This window comes from Trachurus trachurus (genome assembly GCF_905171665.1).
Source record: "Trachurus trachurus genome assembly, chromosome: 8".
Lineage (NCBI taxonomy): Eukaryota > Metazoa > Chordata > Actinopteri > Carangiformes > Carangidae > Trachurus > Trachurus trachurus.
This window is the reverse complement of record NC_139905.1, coordinates 6,065,963-6,086,050: the sequence shown is the minus strand read 5'-3', so window position 1 is coordinate 6,086,050 and position 20,088 is coordinate 6,065,963. Positions and strand designations below refer to the sequence as shown.

General features: G+C 45.3%; 1 protein-coding gene across 2 annotated transcripts; it reads right to left on the bottom strand.

The window, feature by feature from the left end:
* Positions 1-536: 536 nt before the first annotated feature.
* Positions 537-19,477, bottom strand: cdk12 (cyclin dependent kinase 12). 2 transcript variants are annotated; one of them, XM_083977349.1, is made up of 15 exons: positions 17,862-19,477; positions 17,098-17,813; positions 14,725-15,456; positions 12,829-13,008; positions 12,580-12,719; positions 12,300-12,470; positions 11,222-11,411; positions 9,379-9,435; positions 9,073-9,174; positions 7,872-7,949; positions 7,636-7,752; positions 6,462-6,593; positions 5,210-5,433; positions 3,354-3,794; positions 537-1,380 (listed from the first exon to the last, which is right to left on the bottom strand). In XM_083977349.1, exons 1-15 carry the CDS (start codon positions 18,582-18,584, stop codon positions 935-937), a joined length of 4,449 nt encoding a protein of 1,482 aa, XP_083833475.1. In that variant the 5' UTR covers positions 18,585-19,477; the 3' UTR covers positions 537-934. The 2 variants fall into 2 exon arrangements, with proteins under 2 accessions (XP_083833475.1, XP_083833474.1); XM_083977348.1 differs by having other exon boundaries at positions 17,098-19,477.
* Between the last annotated feature and the right edge of the window lie 611 nt (positions 19,478-20,088).

Below are 20,088 nucleotides of genomic sequence, written 5' to 3'. Positions count from 1 at the left end.
GGTTCGTTACCTTTAATTGTCGGCGCATGTTGTTTTTAGAACGGCGGAGCAGAGCCGTGAGCTGCTCAGAGCTACACTATGGAGGCTCATGGGATTTCTTGGTTTCCCTCATCATCAAACTCATCAAATACACAATCCAACAACTCCAAAACGCTCTGGTGGACAAGTTGTTACCTGCACATTCACCACGCTATGAGATAATAACACAACGTTACCAGACAAGAGTTGTTTTCGAGGTAAATTCATGCAAAACCGCTGATGCACGTTGCCTTCAGGGGCAGTTTTTCAGCAAGCAGTCTCTGTATTTACCTCTAAAACAACTCTGTCTGGTAACGTTGTGTTATTATCTCATAGCGTGGTGAATGTGCAGGTCACAACTTGTCCACCAGAGCGTTTTGGAGTTGTTGGATTGTGTATTTGATGAGTTTGATGATGAGGGAAACCAAGAAATCCCATGAGCCTCCATAGTGTAGCTCTGAGCAGCTCACGGCTCTGCTCTGCCGTTCTAAAAATAACTTGCACCGACAATTAAAGGTAACGAACCTTCTGCTATGACTATAGGGATTATGGCAATGGGCCAATTTGCCAAAATGTTGAACTATCCCTTTAAGGGTTAGGGTTAAGGGGGGACTCGACCTGGAGGCAAAACTTCACTAAGAGTGAAAAAAAAGAGACGGACCAGGTCCAAACAGGAGGTGTGTGTGTGTGGTGGAGGGGGGGTCGGGGGGGGGGGGGGGGGGTCTCTTCTTCTTCTTCTTACTCCGAACCTGAAAAGACCTTTAATCTCTTTTCTTTCAGACATTCATGTTCAGCTCTCGCTCCCTCTGACTGACTGGAGCCTTCTTCTTCCCATGATGCACCTGGGCCGGGTGGTACCTGGGGCTCAAGCCATCTCATAAGGAGGGGAGGGGGGAATTGAGGGGGTTACTGAGGGTCAGCGGGCGGCTCCGTGGGAAAAACGGAGGTCCTGGTCCTTGGGGAACTGAGCAGCGGCGGCGGCGGCGTTGGTTGTAGTTGTGGTGGCGGTCACCAGAGCAACCGAGGCCTCGGCAGCAGCGGAGGGTTTGGGTGGAGAGTCCGCGGGGGGCGGGGGCGGGGGGTCCTTGGCGCTCTGCGAGACCCCGGCCCCGCCGTCCGAGTCCTGCTGAGAGATGAGCTGGAGCAGCGCCGCCGCCACCGCCGGGCTGATGTCCTGGCTCGGCTGCGTCTCCGCGCTGCCCGTTGCCGCCGACGACTGCTGCTGATGCTGCTGAGCGTTTCCATGGTGAGGAGGATTCGGAGCTGGAGGCGGAGGCGGTCCAGACGGAGAGGGCGGGCGCTGCTCACGGGACGCCGCCACCTGGTTGGAGCCGAGGCGTTTCTTTTTGGACACTGCACCGTCTACAGGACAGAGGACAGAGGACAAACAGACAGACACGTTAGGCATCAAGGCACATCTGGCAGATGTTTCCTGTCCACATCTGTATCATCTCTTAGTTTCATTTGCCTATTTTTACTTTACTTTAACAGCTCCAACATATTTAAACCTCAGGGTCGGACGTGGAGTTACACAACGCTGACGTGACGTTCTGTCCTTCGCCACCAGAGGTCAGAGCTCTGCAGCTGCAGCAGCTTCATCAACACAACTTACTACAACTAAATATCATTAACTACTGGTTTTTATGAAGCTACAGTCACTGAGGTGTTGATGCTGGAAATACTAAGATCTTAAAACATTAAAGTTACAATATGTAAATAAAATAAAGGTTCAGTGTTGATGATGGAGAAAAAAATACAGTTTGATTGTCGCTGCTTCTGTGTTTATGAAATAAAAGTCAAAGTCAAATATTGAAGTGAAGCAGCTTCTTTAAACAAGAGGGGGGGGATGTGGTGGAGCTAGGTGAGAAACTTCAGGAGGAGCTGGGCCACTTGTGTGGGAGAGGTTGTTCTTTTTTTTTTTTTAAGTATTATAAAAAAAAAGAGCAGGAGATGGTTTTCAGCAAATTTTGTGCATTTTTTTTTGTTCTTTGTTTTTTTTCTCCGCCGACCACGACAGGATCAGTGTGCAGTTACCATTCAACCAGCGCCGGCTGCAGAGTGAACAGCTTTATTCCACTTGCTAATCACATTTTGTTTTGCTTTTCTTTTTTTTTTCTTTTTTTAAACTAATATCCGAGTGAACAGTTGAAAACAAAAAGGAAAAAAAGAAAAAAAAAGAAGAAATGTGTGACAAAACCAAAAAGTTAAAAAGAAACACATGCAGGTGAGGTCTAAAAGATTCAAAACATTTATTTTTCCACTTGATAATTTATTAGACTTTCTTCATAAAAAGGCTGACAATTACAGACTGGTTTCTTTGTTTTAAAGCAACATCCTTTTACTGTGAAGAATCCATGACACCTGCTTTATGATGAGGATGAGGAAGTGAGGAAGGAAAAAACATGTGGGTGGGTGGGTGGGTGGGGGAGCAGGGGGGAAATGGGGACAGATACAGAAACAAAGACTGTGAGAGGGAGAAAATGAAGAAGAAGAAGAGGAGGAACGTGGAAGGGAACAAATACAGTGTGAACCTTTCTTCTTTTTTTTTACTCAAATGAAATAAAACTAAAACTTCTGGTTTTATTGAGTAGACAAGAAAAGAGACGCCCCCCCTTCCCCGTTGTGTGCCACCGAACCCTTCGACCGGTCACCAGCGTCACATGAAGACAGACAACCAGACAGACAGGTCAACTCAACACAGGCTCTGTTATTTCTCCTTCTGCAGGTTCATGTGTGTGTGTGTTTAGGAATGTCAGGGATAAAGGAGGGGAGGGGGGACTCATCATACACTGCAAAAACTCAAAATCTTACCAAGAATATTTGTCTCATTTCTAGTCAAAAATGTAATTTCTACTCATTATACTTAAAATAAAACTCATTTTAGTGTTTTTAGACACTTTTTTTTTTACTTCTTTCTAGCATATTTTCACTTGAAATAAGTAGAAAAATCTGACTGGCAGATGTTTTCTACTTATTTCAAGTGAAAGTTTGTTTGAAACAAATGAAAATGATCTAAAAACAAGTTAATTTTTAGGTGATGAGTCTTATTTGAAGCGAAAAGAGTTTATTTTTGACTAGAAATTAGACATTTTGACAAGAAATAAGACAATTTTTTGAGTTTTTGCAGTGTACGACGTCTAAAAGCCCAATTCATTTAGTGAATTTGTTTTCATTCTGCTGATTTCTGCAGGAAGTCTAACATGATTACTTTGTATAGTGTAGAGTAAATAGCTCCTGTTTGTTCTCCTCTCTCCTCTCTTTCTCTCTTTCAGTCCCCAGTGAGTTCCACCTGACCCTGCCTGCCTCGGCCCCCTAGAGACTAAACCCAGACTTGCCCTTGCGATCAGTAGTAGAGGCGGACGAGCCGCGCGTTAGAGCCTCCTCTGATTGGACGCCGTTGCTCTCGTCGGCCTGCTCCTCGGCCTGAGGCTTGATGATGTGGCCCAGCAGCAGAGCCAGCAGGTTGGCCTGCTCCTCCTGGCTCAGCGGCGGCTCCCCGGACGTCGGCGACGGCTCCTGGGGCTCGGGAGGGGGCTCCGGCGGCTGGGACCGGGCGGCGGACTGGGACTGGTTCTGGGACTGGTTCTGGTCCTCCTGCGCCCCCTGGTGGTCGGAGGCCTCGCTGAGCGCGGACAGCGACTGGCTGAGGGTCTCTGGGTTGGACAGGTTGAGGAGCTGGGCCACCTGGGGCAGGCTGAGGTCCGTCTGTCCCTGCAGCAGGTTCAGCAGCACGGCCAGCTCCGTCTGGTTCAGCTGCTCGGCCACGGCTCCCAGGCCTGGACACACACACACACACACACACACACACACACACATTCACACGGCCACAATTCAAACGTGAGAAAACCAGAAGGGCCAGTACCGTGATTCACAGGCACAAACCGCCCTCACATCAGATTAACACACTGACAAGAAAAAACCACAACATCCTGAGTTCAGGTTCGACCACCTGTTGCTCGTCATCTTCAAATCGCTCTTCTTCAGCTCCTGTCACCTCTGTATCTTAAAGAGGAACTAAGCAGGATTTCTCCTGTGGCTCTGCTACATTTTTACCTTCATTAAAAAGCTCTGGAGTAATTGTGATCGTTAACTACATGACTTGTGACTTGTTACAAGTGAGAACGGAGGCTCTCTGTCTTCACCTGGCGTCTCACGGCTGAAAACCAACCTGCAACATCAGTGTAGTTACTCGGTGTCCCAGCTCTCAAACGTGCTCCGTAACCCGTAATCTTTTGTTTATGACAGTTAAGACTACACAGATATACACGTTGTATCGTCTTATATGTTATATAACGTTATCCACCGCTCCATGGATTGATTTTTTCGTCAGTTCCGTTGTAAACAAATGCACATGGCCGAGAGGAGTGTTAGCAAAATGGAGAACAAGCAACCGGACTTGCATAGTTCCTCTTTAATACTAGGATTAATCCTAGGATTACCAGGATGATGAGTAGAAGGTTGGTCAGCAGATATATCTCAAACTTATTTTATGCTACTTTTGTTGTAGTTGTTCTTCTTCCATTTCTTCTTTGCTTGGATACATACTATACTATCTGAATTGTGAATTGGTTTTCTTGAAAAAAGTGGTAGACAATATAAATTTGTGTCTTTCTGCCCCCTTTCATTCAGGAGTTGCATTATTGTCTTTTGTTTTTAGTTGTTTGGTTTTAATTTTTCGATGAATGAAACAAATAAATAAACTAAACTAAAACTTATGTGAACGGGGATCCGCACGTAACACGATAAAATCCAAATGTGCAAATTTTCGCTTCTTTTATCCAATCACAACCTGCAACTGCTTCCTGCTTCCCGCTTCCCACTTTGTCCTTTTCCTCCTGCTCCTGTATTTTAAAATTTTAAAGTTTTGGGAATTGTTACTATTTTTTCTTTCTTTTATTATAACTAGATCTGTGTATTGTTATAATTTATAACGTGAACATTTTAAGAGGATCGACTAATGGAGATCCTCAATAAACAATAACCCCTGAGGAAAACGTGTCGTGGTTGAAACCAGGCGCCGTTAGTTTGATATTTCAGTCTGACATTTGAACGCTCCTTTCTGAATCAAGCACAGAAGCTTCTTTTTCTTTTCAGTCACCACTCTTTGCATTTTGTTTTGTATTGGAAACAGATTATTGAAACATTTAATAACAGAAACATCTCTCTCTGTGTCTCTCTCAGTCCGTGTTACCTGACAACTGACTCTCTAAGTTTGCCGTGGAGGGCGGTTTCCCCGGCGGGGGAGGGGGGGCTCCGGCCGGGCTGCTCTGGGGCCGACTGTTTTCTCCGCTCGACGTCCCCGTCGTGTCTTTGCGGGGCACTTTGGGCACAGGCACATCTTCGGGCACGCCGCTCTGACGCGCACGCCGTCTCTTCTTACTCCACAGCTCGTGACAGTCCTGATGATGGGGGAGACTGAGGACAGAGGAGAGGGACAGACATGGGTGGGTTGAAAAAAATAAAAATGATAAAAATGAAGGACAGCAGGAAGGACAAAGTATTCAGTAGTCACGTTTCCATCAGCGTGTTTAGATGTGCATCTAGAAGTATTGCATCGGAAAATTATGATGGAAACGCCGTAATTCGAACTAAAATCCCCTGGTTCGCACAAACTGAAATACGCTCGCTATGGCCGGGTTTTGGTTGATTTGAAAGGGATGGAAACAGCTGCATTTGAATTAAGTGTAACGTAGTGCACTTTCACCCCAACTGCTCCCGTGTTTGCAGTTCACTCACAAGACAACAGGGTTTCGGCTACATGTAATTGATCGTGGCGCACCGCCACGGCAAAATAAAAGCCCCCACACCTTCTGATTGATGTTTTTTTTCTTTTATATGTTAAAACATGTTAAAGCAGGGTTTCCACTACCAGTTACCATTACTTTGCACCCCTTTCCACTGCACAGTTCGTCATAATGGGCTTTATGCACAGCTCCACTACTTCCTGAAATAAGCCAGCTCCTTTATTTCCTGTTTTACATTATTGGACAAACTGATTAATCCAGGTGTGTCTGACCATTGTTGTGAGGTCAGACACACCTGGATTAATCAGTTTGTCCAATAACGTAAAACAGGAAATAAACGAGCTGGCTTATTTCAGGAAGTAGTGGAGCTGTGCATAAAGCCAATTCCTCCTCAGTAAAAAGGAAACTTATCAACCAGCGCATCCAGCATTTCCCATATAAAGTCTGTGGTGGCCGCGACTCTCTCTCTCACATGCACACACACACACGGGCACATGGACAGGTTGCGTTGTGACGGTAATAAACATATGTGCTAAATCGCGCTAATGTGTTCAAATTGCTAAACAACGTGGACGAGGTCCGTACTGTTAATGGAAACACACAGGATTTAAATTTATTTTAATGCGCATTTCCCAGTAATTCGAATCACTTTGGATGGAAACGTGGCTACTGTCTGTTTTGAATATTTCAGTCACTGACTCTGGTGGCGGCATCTTGTTGGGCTCCACGTCGCGCAGGAAGTCACAGTGCAGGGCCTGCTCCGCTGTGCAGCGCCGCGCAGGGTCAAGGGTCAACATTCGGTCCAGCAGGTCGAGGGCAGGAGTTGGTAAACTGGAGAACAGAGACAGAGGGAGAGAGAGACGGTTTAGATGCAGAAAACAGACAAATCAAAAGCTGCGTCTCAGCTCAAATACTTCAGTACTTATGCTAACCATTATGTAAGTGCGTTCACACTGACAAGTATGTCAAAATGCAGTTTACTCGAAGTTCACTCATAACAGTCAGAAAGTTGAGTGTGGAACGATGGACACTGCCCACTCTGAACGATCGCCATCTTGGCTACGTAGCAGAATACAATATATGGAAATCAACTTATCGGTAGCTCAATGTTTTCCGCCGGTGAGAGGAGCCGTGATCTCCACCTCACATTAAACAGGTGGCGCACACAAGTAAGTAAAGCCTGCTGCTTTTTAAAAAACTCTTGTTCGTATATAGGCAGCTTTATGTCGCGTACAACAACCACCAACCAGGATCGAAATACTGAATATAGATAAATGAATACAGATTGTTGCGACGTCAACTCAACTTTCATGATATTACAGTCAAATCTAAATAAAGAAGCGAGCTGACTGAAGAACACGAAGCATAACAAACTGTATGTAGTATGGCTGCCATCAACAAAGTGAAACTCAGATTTCTTGCATAAGGGGACGAGACTCTACTGTGTCATAAGACAAATCTTTATGTGTGCGGTGTGCTGTATTTGGAATATTGGAGCACACCACACACAATATGATCAAAACTGTTCAAAGATTTTTTTATCTTCATGTGTGGGGTCTCTCACAGATGAAAAAAAAAATCTGTTGGGATTTAGAAAGTCTTCATGTGTGTACCAGGTTCATTATCGCTAATTGAAATAACAAACTAGTCGGTAGATGTGTTGACGGGCGACAGTAGCATCCCAAAAAAAAAGAAGACGTTGGCAACCATAAGGTCACAACGACAGTATTTGATTTGAGACGACACTACCTGAGTACATAGTGTAGATAGTATACTACATGGCAGTGTACTCGTGGAAGTATTCAAATTGAGACACAGCGTAAGAGTCGATCAGAGCTGGTTCGATGGAGAAAGTTAAAGCGTGGCGACGTACAAGGCGAACTCCTCCCTCAGCTGCCGTCGGTACTGCTTCTTGGGCTTCATGGTGTTGAAGAGCGGGAGTTTGATGACGTCGGGCCACGCGGCGGGACAGGGACTCCCACACAGACGGCTGAGGAAGACGACACAGAGGTCAGAGGTCAGAGGTCAGAGGTCAGTATTTCTGAAGCAGGGAGGAGGCTGTTGGGATGATGGAGGGAGTGAGGGAGGGGAGGATGGGGGGTTACCTACCTGATCAGCTCCAGCTGCAGAATTTCCTGGTTGGCCTGGAAGATGGGCTTCTTTTTGAAGAGCTCTCCCAAAATGCACCTGAGGTTGTGAGACAATAAAACAATCACACAGTAAACACACCACATGAGAAAGACGAGGCTTTTATATATAGAATTGATTTATTTATCTATTATTCTAGGAATTAATTAGACAATAATCTATAACAGTCTGCTTCCACTACTCTGACCCTCAGTTTCCTTCGACTCCATTTCCGCTCCGTTACAACTCTGATATAGTTCAGCTCAGTTTGACGTGTCCAACTCTCACCCACTGGATGTGTTTTGTCTCTGATCCGAGGTCAGAGCAGCTGGAGACCCGAAATCACCAGAGAACTACAAACTATCGTGATAACAGCCATGTATCAAGTGAGATTAAAATGGAAACAACATTGATTTGCTGTTCAACATCACTCTGTATTTTTTTTTTTTAACTTTGTGTTTGTGTTCTTGCAGAACGGATGAGTTGTATCATAAAATATTGCGATTTTCCACCTCTATGAATATTGTTTTTTCATCCATGACGTCCTGAGAGCTTCAGGTTCCTTCTGACTGACTAATGACTTGTTGTTTGTGCTAGTGGGTGAAACAAAATGTTGACAAAGTGATGATTTACGATTTGAAAGTTTGTCCGTTGCGTTTGCGTTCGCAACGGAGTCGGAATGGAGCGGAGAAGGAGTCGATTGAAATTGGGGGTTTCAGGGTTACATCTCCACTGATCCGGAGTCATTTAAAATATTAATTATTTGTTTCACATGTTGTCAGGATTGCTGTGGATTGAGTCTTAAGCAACAGCCAACAGGTGTTTGAGGAAACCAAATTCATCCCTGAGTCACTGGATTCTCTTGAGGAGGTTAAAATATTTGCTTCCTTGTCTTTTATTTATTTTTTCAACTTTTGACCATCAGGTACAACAATCCTGCCAGTTTGTCCAGGTGTGTTTCTACTGAATTTGAACCAATCGCCTCAAGGTGTTACTGAGAGATTGCTCCGTTTTGTCACCATGCCTTCTTTCTGCCGCCTTTTATTCAGGAGTTGCATTATTTATTTTTGTATCAAACTGTTTTTCATTTTCTTTTTTCAATGAATGGACCAAATAAATTAAACTAGACTAAACTAAACATTGTGTCACATGAATGGGAGTGCATGGTCAGTGTGAGACTCACCCACAGCTCCAGACGTCGATGGCTGGAGAGTACCTCTCCTCTCCCAGCAGCAGCTCCGGGGGCCGGTACCATAGTGTGATTACTTTATTAGTGTACGGTCGACTGAAGAGAGACATGGGAGGCAGATTCAGGTTTATATCAGCTGTTTCTAACAAGGAGACAGCTCCACCTAGTGGGCAACGACTGAAACTCATGATGAGGTTTCACTCCTGCTTCAACCAGCATGAAGATTTAAATCACATCTGATTTTCACTACACACACTCCATCAGATGAAACATACACACACTCTCTCTCTCTGGTCTTACCTTTCCTCTGAATTGTAAAGTCGGGCCAAACCAAAGTCAGCCAGTTTGATGTGACCTCTGAACAAAAAGACACAGACACAGATGATAAAGAGGTGAAGATTAGCGGCCGCAGCACTGAGCATCAGACAGAGAGACGCTGTTACATCACTGACAGCTACACTAACGACATTATACAACAACACAACGGCCGGAAAAACCAGAGGGATGTTCTGAATCAGTTCTTTGAGTTTAGACACAAAAATCATTGAAGAACTACAGAGAGAGGAAATCCATTAAACCTGACACCAGTGATGTTCAAGCTGATTTTAAAATGTTGCATAGAAATATCTGATCTGTTTCTGTTACACTTTACTACAATCTGTCCTGTACCTTACTGTACCATCTGCACTACTGCCACTTTTATATATTATATTATATTTTATTTTTCTAGAGTGTTTCATCTATATCTTGTACTGTTTATTCTAAGGTGAGAGAGAAACGGCCTGGAAATATAGAGACATGTTGACAATAAAAATCTTTGAATTCTTCTTATTTTGTATTTGGTATTGTCCCTACAGTGTTCACTTCCCACTCTGCTGCCGGTGACAATGTCTTATCTTACAAGGAACTTAGAGACGTTAAAAGACCAAAACAATAAAGCTTTGGTCCAAACTCAGCAGTCACATGGTGCAAACGTCCAAACTCCACTTGACTATTGACAGTGAGCTGCGTGGATCTGAGGCAGCAGCTGCAACAAACTCTCAACGCTTCATCAAGCAGCAAAACTCATGTTTTATTTATTCATCTTTTTTTTTTAAACACAGCAGGGAAAACAAGTATTGAAGGCGTCAATAGATCTGCATGGTGAGCAGCATAGAGGCCATGGTGGTTGAGTGCATTACTCATTGTTTTTATACAACTGTAGGGTCTCTCTAAAGCTCTGTCAGTGATCCTTGGATCTTGGACATCCTCTTAGTTTTCTTTTGACCTGGTCGTGGCCAGTTTATGGTAAAATGTTCTTTTCAGTTCCAGATTAACGGCACTAACGGATAAAACGGTGCATTCAGACACATCTGTAACCGATGCATCAGTTTGTTCTGCAGCATCAGTTTCTGATGGTCTCGAGAAGCTCTTTGCTTTTCCCCATCATGAGATGCTTCCTGTGTGACACCTTGGTGATGAGAAACCTTTTTATAGGCGTCAATTTGGGCTAAAGCAGCTTATATTACTTTACACTGACAGAGGACAGGATGACTTTCTAAATACTGACAGACTCCAGCTGCTTCTTTACCTTTTTGCACCTCCTCCTTTTCTTCATGTGTTCAATACTTATTCCCTGTGTCATTTCACTTTATTACACATTACTTAATTTATGGACATAAATGTTTGGATTTCTTTGTATATGTGCCTTACTTGGGTTGTTGCAGACATCTGGTGAAAGTTTCATGTCAATAGCTCTATTAGAAATATATTTTCTAAGAAAAATGTTGAAGCATTCAATACTTATTTTCCCCTCTGTGTAAATACATTAGCATCTTATCTTGCACAGCTCGTTCAGCTCAGTCCACTCATGCATCCTATAATATTTGCAGTTTGGATGCAGACTTGTTCTGAGCAACCATCTGCAGGAACCCGCTGTTCTTCTTCTTCTTCTTCTTCTCCTCTGTTGTTATTTGAATCGCTCCATTAAATTAGTAGCAGTGTAATTAGCTTTTGCTGCTGACGCACCTCCAAATAACAGCGCTGCGATCGTTACTCTGAGTATTTACAGGCTGCAGCTGCATTTCAAACTGTTACACACACATGCAGAACTGTTGAGTGGCTGGGTGCTGTGGGTGCTGCAGTAGATGTCGGTGCTCTTTACCTGTTGTTGAGCAGTATGTTGGAGCACTTGATGTCTCTGTGCAGGAAGTTGTTCTTATGGCAGTAGTCCAGACCCTCCATCAGCTGCCGCATGAAGCTGCGGATGTGCTCGTGGGAGAACTGGACCAGGCCCGACTCCAGCAGGCCCATCAGGTCGTGGTCCATGTACTCGAACACCAGGTAGAAAGCCCCTGAAACCAGAGGGACGACGCATTTATAATTATATACACACACATCAGTGAAACAGTTGACCTTCTGTAGTGTGAACACAACTAGTTACACTGTTGATGTAGTGTCAATTTAATGTGTACTAGAAAAAAAGACGGGTCAAATATAAAGCGTGCCCACTCCTTTAATACATAACATTATTTTTACTTTTATACTTTAAATTCTTTCTCTATCATATTATATATTTCTTTATGGTATCCCGTGTTGCCTATTTGGATATCAACTCTGTTGTGCAGTGGATTTTGTTTATGTAAGACGAACTGAAAAGAAAATAATGAATAAAAAAACAAGATTTGAGTTAATTTTAAAGGTTAAATCATCACTAAGTGACAAAAAACGTTTTATCTGCTGCCAAAACAAACTGCAACCATCACATTACTCCTGGTTTTTACTTGTTTTATTTTAATTTGTGCCATTAAGAGTCAGAGAAATAAAACAATAAAAAACTTCACATCCTCCCTGGCTTTCTGTGACACGCTCAACTTAAATTTAATTAAGCTCTGACGGGAATCTAATAAAAAAAAATGTTTAAAGTGAAGGGTCAAACACGACTGTAAATATCTACTATCAAATCAACAATGGCAAATGAATAATGGGCTGTGACGAGCAGCCAATCAGTGCTGAGAAGAGTCAAAAACACACTGCAAAATGTTTTTATGTTTTACAGCCCTGAGCTGAATGCACAACAGCAGTGGAAGAAAATCGACACCATGATGCAGCTCTGGCCACAAACTAATCAGTGACGTCACCGCTAATGGAAAAACATTTCCAATGTGTGATCCATTATGGTCTGTGATTCTGGTCTGGACCAACTCCACTCTGTTTCACTGTTTCCTCTCCGACCCTCTCACCTTTGTCCTTCTTGAAGTCGAGTGCATCCTGCTTGTCGGTGACGATCTCCTTCATGTTGACGACGCTGCGGTGTTTGAGCTGCCGCAGGATCTTGATCTCTCTGATGGCTGTAATGGGGAATCCTTCCTTTTCATTGTCTAAGCGCACTTTCTTCAGAGCCACCAGCTCCCCTGGGCGTTTCAGAGAGGAGGCGGATTAATCATCTCATCTCTAAAATCTTGTTTTTTTTTTGTTTTTTTTAATATTCCCCATAATAACCCAGTTAATTCCAGTCCTTACCAGTGTCTTTGTCCTTGGCCTTGTACACCTGACCATAGGTGCCTTCCCCTATGATGCCAATTATATCGAATTTATCTACACAGCGTTTTCCCCAGTCACTCTGGGTGTGTTTGCGCTCACCATATCGCGGGCAGCAAATCCTGGAAACAACAACAACAACAACAACAAAAAAGGAGATTAGATTTAAAACTGTGGGGATTAACAACAGACTGCAGGGAAGTGGGTGAGTGAGTGATTAAAGAAACTGACTTTGGTCTCTTCTTAAGGGCGGTCTGGGGGAGCGGAGGAGCCTGGCGGATGGGAGACTGTGGAGGAGAGGATTCACCTCCGGCGAGCGTGGGTGGTAGAGGAAGGTCGATGAGCGAAGGCCGGCTGCGGACTTCCTTGTCCTTCCTAGACGACCTCTGAGGAGGGGTGGACTTCTTTGGACTGATGGTGAAAGATACACACGCAGTCACGCACAAAAAAATGAGGAGAAAAAGAGAAGAAACAGAAATTAGATCCTTAATTGTTCCTCCCAGATCTGTTTAGGGTAAAACATCTGTGCAGGGAAAAACCACGCAGCTCTTAAGGGAGGGGCAGAGAAGATTCAAAGACAAACAAGATCATTATTTACCCCCAACTTAAAATGTTAGGAGCGCAAGCGGAAAATGTAGGTGCGTGCAATGTAAATCAACTTGTAAATCAAATATTCACATTTCCTTTTCATTCATGATCCTCACACACATTGACCTGACACCTGTAATGATAGATTCCAGATTCTTTCAGTCATCCCTTTCATGTTTCACCAGTGCTAAAAATAAAACAGCAATTTTACTGGTCGTACATGCGCAAGTAGATGGAAATTTTACTTGCACTGTCTCAAAATGTAGGGGCAAAATGCCTCCATTTAGGGGCAGTCTGGAGCCCTGTTGTGCATGTGATAAAGTGTAAATCAACGAACCAGACAGGTTTTCCGGGTTAGCTAAATGGCTAAACATGGCCAGCCTCAGTATTAGTTTTTAATTCTCTGCATGTAAAAGCAGGTGTATTAAATTCTGATTGACTTGCTAAAAGCTCTTTTTGCCCTTTGAAGAGACATTAACGCACAAACTGCATCACACACAGACTCAGGTGAGAGACAGGGAGCTGCTAATCGGTTGTGCATGTTTATGAAATTTATTTATGAGGCTGCACTCCCTCTTTTATGTCTGTGATAAAAACATAAACTCCAAAGATATCTTTAAACATCTGGTCAGCTAAACACCACATGGATGAAATTTTAGTAGCCACAGAGAGAGAGAGAGGGGAGCAGCAAACTGAGATCTACATTCAGTCCAACAAACAGTGCAGCACCACATCGACCACAACAAAGCAAAACCAACCACTTGTGTTTTTACGAAGTTGTAATTATGTTCTTTAAATGTCAAATACACTTGCTCACCCTGAGAGTGTGGGTCTTAAAATGAGGTGATGGGTAAAGTTCGGCTTTCTTGAGGCAGCAGGGAGCGACTGACCTGTTCTTGAGTCAGTGGCGCAGGATTTCACCGTTATTTTAAGGCGGTATTATAATAATGCGCCCACATAGTCTGCACTCTGCCTGTTACGCACAAGCTGAGTGAACTGAAAACGCACTTCAGATGACTGTAAGTGGAGGAGGCTCAACGGTCTTTGTGTTCTGTGACGCTCACTTTTCCACACTTTGAAAACCTCTGAACCACAGAGCTGTCAATCACAGAATATAGATAAATAACCGTTCCTGTATAAGAGTTTGAATTCAATCTAAAGTATTGTGGCTGCAGGAAAGACATTGTGTCTTAAAGGGATAGTTCAACATTTTGGCAAATTCTCCTCTCACCATAATCCCTATAGTCATAGCAGCAGGTTCATTACCTTTATAAGGTGTTCACTGAGCAGCTCACGTCTCTGCCCCGCCGATCTCAAAACAACATGCACCGATAAATAAAGGTAATGAACTTACTGCTGTGACTATAGGGATTATGGTGATAGGAGAATTTGCCAAAATGTTGAACTATCCCTTTAAAAGATGTAAATAAAAGATGTATCCTTGTGCTATTTGCGAATAAAAGAAGGCATTGCTGTAAAAGGTTACTCCATGGATGAGGTCATTCATACTGTATATGTGTGTGTGTGGGGGGTCCTCACCTGTCCTGAGCGTTTCCCAGCAGCATCGGAGGCAAAGGCAGCAGGGGCAGAGTCGACGTCTTGTGCATCGCGGTCGGGCGGACGGGGCTGCGCGCGGGAACCGGGGCCGGCGACTTGGCCTGGGACGATGCGGTCGCGGGCGTCGGGGGCTGAATACTCGTCGTTTCTGCGTGAGGCGGCGGTGGAGGAATCTGGTTGGCCGAGCCGGGTGGCGCCGGGGGAGAGGGCTGAGGAGGAGGAGGCGCGGGAGAGGAGGCGGAGGAGGAAGAGGGAGGAAGAGGCGCCGCCGGCTGGTCTTCACCGTCCGGGGGTAGCTGCACGGCCGGCGGCGGCAGTGGCGGCGGCGGCTGAGGTTCTGCTGCAGCCGTCGAGTCTTTCTCGGGCTGCGGAGCCTCGGCTTTAGCGGGCCGCGATGAGGAGGAGGAAGAGGAGGCGGCTGCAGGTTTACGTACAGGCGGAGGAGTGGATGTGCCACCACCGCCGCCGCCACTGGCTCGAGCGGCCGCCTCTGCCGCCTGGCGTTCCTTCTTCCTGCGCGTCAGCTCGGCTCCCAGACTGGAGTTGAGCGGCAGGCGGGAGGAGGGGGGGGAGCGGCTCGCCGGCCGGCTGCTGTGGGAACCGGCGCCCGCTCCGGCTGAGGACTTTTGCCTCTTGGAACGGGACCGGGAGGAGGAGCGGCGGGAGGAGGAGGAGTAGTGCAGAGGGGAGCGACTCCGGGAGCGGCCTGAGCGTCTGAAGGAAACAAACACAAACAACTTCATGAACAGATTCTTTCCATAAATAGATTCTACTGAGACAGAAAATAGAATAAAAAAATTTGTTTATGCTCTGAAAATGTTTGAAAACAAAGGAACAGAGTTCAACTTTATCAATTAAGTTTACTTAGATCACATCATGTGGACCTAACCTGAAAGTATCTAAAAGATTATATACCGGTAGATAAATTATTAATGAAACAACTGTTGCTCTATAAACTAAAGGGCAGATTGGATCTAAAACTTTACACTGAACTGAGGCGGCTCCTTGTCTAATTCAGTGGTTTAACATTTGCTTTCACACAGACATGGGTCTCTGTTTCTCTCTGGATAAATACAAGGAACAAATCTCAAGTTAATTGAGAAAGTTTATGTAGTTTTGGGGTTTTTTTTTTTTTAAGAAAACCAAACATGGCAACTAGAAACGATGACATTAGACATGGTATTCTTATTACAACAAATCTAATCTGGGAAGAAATATATTAAAAAGTTAAGTGTTCTCACCACCAGGTGGCAGTTTGGGGTTTTTTTTTGGTTTTTTTATTTAGATGCCCTCAGGAGAGAAAAGTAGCTTATATCTTCTGTACAAAAGTGATTAAATGAATGACACCTATCAGGTTTATATTGTCCCAACCAGAGCTCATGCTTTACCGACATCCTGCCCTGCAAAAATAAAAACTATGGCCTCATTTTAATAGTTTTAAAATCACCTCCCTTCTTCCTACACATGCGGTATATACTGTACATGCTGACTCTTGCAGCCAGATTCCTGTGTAGCAGCAGTAACATTTGATTAAGGAGAAGGACTCCTGACAGTTCAACAGGTCTGTCTGACTTCACAGTGACGGTGCAGTGCAGGCTGCTTGTGTGTTTGGCCTACAGCCCAGTCAGTAGTAGGCTAAGTAACCCAGATCGTAAAATGTCAAGATGTGTCAGGAAACTATGCAAAACTAACACTAGATCATCATTACTAGGTAAATGAGTCTTAATTTAAGTGAAACACTCAACATGGCCTCTGGTATTTTACACTTCCACCCTGTCTAGGTGAATGTGTGTAAGTTATCCAATATATACAGCTCTGGGAAAAAAATCATGAAGAGACCACTTCAAAATGATCAGTTCCTCTGGTTTTACTATTCATAGCTATGTGTTTGGGTAAAATGAAAACTTTTGTTTCATTCTTTAACCTACTGACCAAATTTATCCCAAATTGGAAATAAAAATATTGTCATTTAGAGCATTTATTTGCAGAAAATGGCAACAGGTCAAAATAACAAAAAAAAATCTGGTGTTTTCAGACCTTGTATAATGCAAAGAAAACAAGTTCATATTCATTTTAAAACAACCCAACACTACTTTTTAAACTTAGGAAGAGTTTAGAAATCAAAATTGGTGGAATAATCCCAATTTTCAATCACAGCAGTGATTAAAATATGATTTGGTTCAGGTGATCAGCTAAGTAGAGTGAGGTGTGCTTGTGTTAGAGTTCAATAGACACTTGGATCGATGGCTGCCATACATGTAGAGAAGCTGATTTATTAAGAGCATTTTGGAGTGGTCTCTTTATTTTTTTTTCCAGAGCTATATATATACACCCACCACAGCCATATATACTCACCTGGACATGGGGCTGGTGCTGGAGGACCTGCGGTTACCATATGGGCTGATGGAGCGTCTCCTCGAGTAGGGGCTGCTGTCCCTGTCCCTCTCGTAGCTGGAAGACCTGTGTCTGCTGCCATAGGGGCTGTCCGATCTCTGTCTGCTGCGGCGGGACATGTCCCCATAGGGGCTGGGGCTCTGCTGGGTCACCCTCCGTCTGGAGTAGCCGTCATCCCCCTGCTGCCCGTACCCTCCTCCGCCGCCCGGTGGGCTCTCACTGCCGGCCGCTCTCCGGGGGCTGGGGGACAGCGCGGAGGAGGTGGTGCCAGTGTTGGTGGTGTTGGTGGCCGTGCCCTTCCGGCGGGGGCTACCCCTACTCGAAGACTTGCCCTTGGGGCTCGACTTGTGGCTCTTGGAGGACTTGCGGTGGCCCCTGTCCGCCCGGTTCCTCTGGGAGGAGGAGCGGCTGCTGCTGCTGCCCCCCTCCCCGCGGCCTTCTCTCTTCTGCTGCCGGTCTTTGCGAGACTTCCCTGAGCGGCTGCTCTCCTTGCTGCGAGATGAGGATGTGGAGGAAGTAGTGCTGCCTACACTGGTTGTTGTTGCTGCTGCTGCTGCTGCTGCTGCAGGCTGTACCTGGGAGGAGGAGAGCATCAGCTCCCCGCGTTTAGACTCACCCACCTCCTGCTGCTGCTGCTGCTGCTGCTGCTGCTGCTGCTGCTGCTGCTGCTGCTGCTGCTGCTGCTGCTGCTGCTGCTGCTGCTGCTGCTGCTGCTGCTGCTGGACCAGGCGCTTGGATGAGGATGAGGCTCCGGGTGCCGCAGCCTTCTCCTTGCTCTTCCCGGAACTCCCTTTCTCACGGTCTTTGCTGCTCTTTTTCTTGTACCCACGTTCCCCATTCCCAGACTCTGCTGCGATTTTATTTTTATTAGGGTCCTTGTTGGACTTTTTCCGGGAGTGTCGGTGCCCCCCTCTGCTCTCCCTAACGCCGCTTTCTCTTTCGATATCGTCCCCGTCGTCGTCGTTATCGTCGTTGGCGTAGTCCGGAGAGGGGGGCTCCAGCAGTCGCTCCCCGACCCCCCTGTCGGCAGAAGGCCTGGAGGAGGACGGTGGGAGGTCCGAGAAAGTGTCCGAGTCGGAGCTGATATCATCGTACTCAACCAGAGGCTTCTTCACCGCGCTGACGCCACCAGGAGGCGCCGTATCGCCGCCGCCGAGGGTAAAATCTGCCGCCGCCGCCGAGGATGATGACGATTCCCGGTGATGTTTGGTTGATTTATGCCGTTTGCGTTTAGTAGTAGCAGTAACGTTAGACGACGAAGAGGACATCGAAGATTTTAAGTGCACCTTGTTGCCGTCTTTGCTCGTCATCATGTCTCCCGCTGAGGTATGACTCGGGGCGGCCTGGGTCTGGTGGTGTGGCGGTGCAGCTGCTGCTGCTGCCCCCCCACCACCGATGCTCGATTCCGGCTTCCTCTTGGTCCCATGGTGTCGGTCCGACCCAGGCATCCCTCACGCCGGCGTCGGTACCTCTCCTGCGACTGGGCCTCGGTAGTCCAGGCAATTCATTCACTCACTCACAGGAGAAGTAAAAAAAAATAAAAATAAAAATAAAAAAAACAACTAAAAGGTGTTACTAAGCAGAAAAAACACACAAAATAAACACACCACCAGGCCGCTCACACAGTCCAGTCCAGTCCGGTCCTCCTCCTGCTTGCTCCTCCTGCTCCTCAACGGCAGCAGCAGCAGCTCAGTCAGTCCGCAGACATCTCCTCCATAGTTCACCAAAAACAAAACCCCGCAAAAAAATGCCACCGTCGTTTTCCAGTGCTGTAAAGTCTGAACTTTGAAATTCAGTCAGTCAATGAATGAAAAAGATCCGGAACAACAAACAACATCGGAGCATTGTGGTGGTGGTGGCGTCTCCGTCTCAGTTTCTTTAGCTTAGCTTAGCCTAGCCTAGCTTAGCTTAGCGAGCTAGCAAGCTGACTCGTGAAAAAGAAAAAGGAAAAAAAGTCCCTTTGTGAAAGCTGTCCTTTGTCCGGTGCCAAGTTTAAGTAAAAGGTGTTTTTTAATATTCCCCAGAATTACGGTCTCTGCATTCAGAAACAAGCCAAGTGCCTTCATTAAAAGACGCTCGAACAAAATGAAAACTTGACCCGGTTGGTACTGTTTACATGTTCCCTTTAATGTAAAGTTTTATCCCCTAATAAATTCAATATTGATTAGAAATCATAATATTTTCGTGTGCAGTAGATGTTCCAGTTTATTATCAATGGCTCTGGGAGTCAACCTGGCCTATATTTAGGGCGATGCTGGTGGATTTTAATATCATCCACAGCCCTATCTGAAGGAGACTACAAACGCCATTGTGGCTCCTGTGACTAGCAACTTCTGCGCACGGCGGGATGAACCGGAAGCCCGAGCGCTGTCAGTCCGGGGGCGTTTCATAGCAACGGCCAATCGCGGCAAAGACGAGCCCGCCCACTTGTGACAGCGACGCAAAAACGCCGAGAGAGAGAGAGAAAGATGCATTAAAAACGAACAAGTAAACATTTGTTTAACATGTCAAGTGACAGCGGATGACAACATTTGGTTGAATTAAACACACACAACACCGAGTTCCTAAGGATATGAACGGATACGAGGGGTTTAAATGTTTTAAAACTAGAGGCAATTATTTACTACTGCAGCCAGGCAGGGCTGGATTACAAGCAGGCAAAGAAGGCAACTATAACTGTGAAGGTCCCAGACAACTGCAGGGGGGCCTCAAAAAGCTCCAGGTGGTTACAACTGGTTTGAACTGATTTAATAATAATGAAAATAAATCACAGCAACTGACACGATAAGAGCTGTCACACTTTACAACTTAATTTAAAGCTTTCTGTCGTGTTATGTGGTGTCATATTCGCAAGGTAATGTGTTCAATTGCCAGAATAAGTCAGGTAATATTCTAACATGTAAAACAGGGGGGAAAAATACACAAAATTGATTATTTGCAATGCCCAGAAAC

Bases quoted from the DNA above. Each gene is read 5' to 3' on its own strand.
- cdk12 (XM_083977348.1), bottom strand. From the start codon at position 18,584: ATGCCTGGGTCGGACCGACACCATGGGACCAAGAGGAAGCCGGAATCG. The intron at 7,753-7,871 runs GTAGGTAACCCC...CGTCTTCCTCAG, and splicing joins CTGCAGCTGGAGCTGATCAG to CCGTCTGTGTGGGAGTCCCT. The intron at 3,795-5,209 runs GTAACACGGACT...GTGTGTGTCCAG, and splicing joins CTTAGAGAGTCAGTTGTCAG to GCCTGGGAGCCGTGGCCGAG.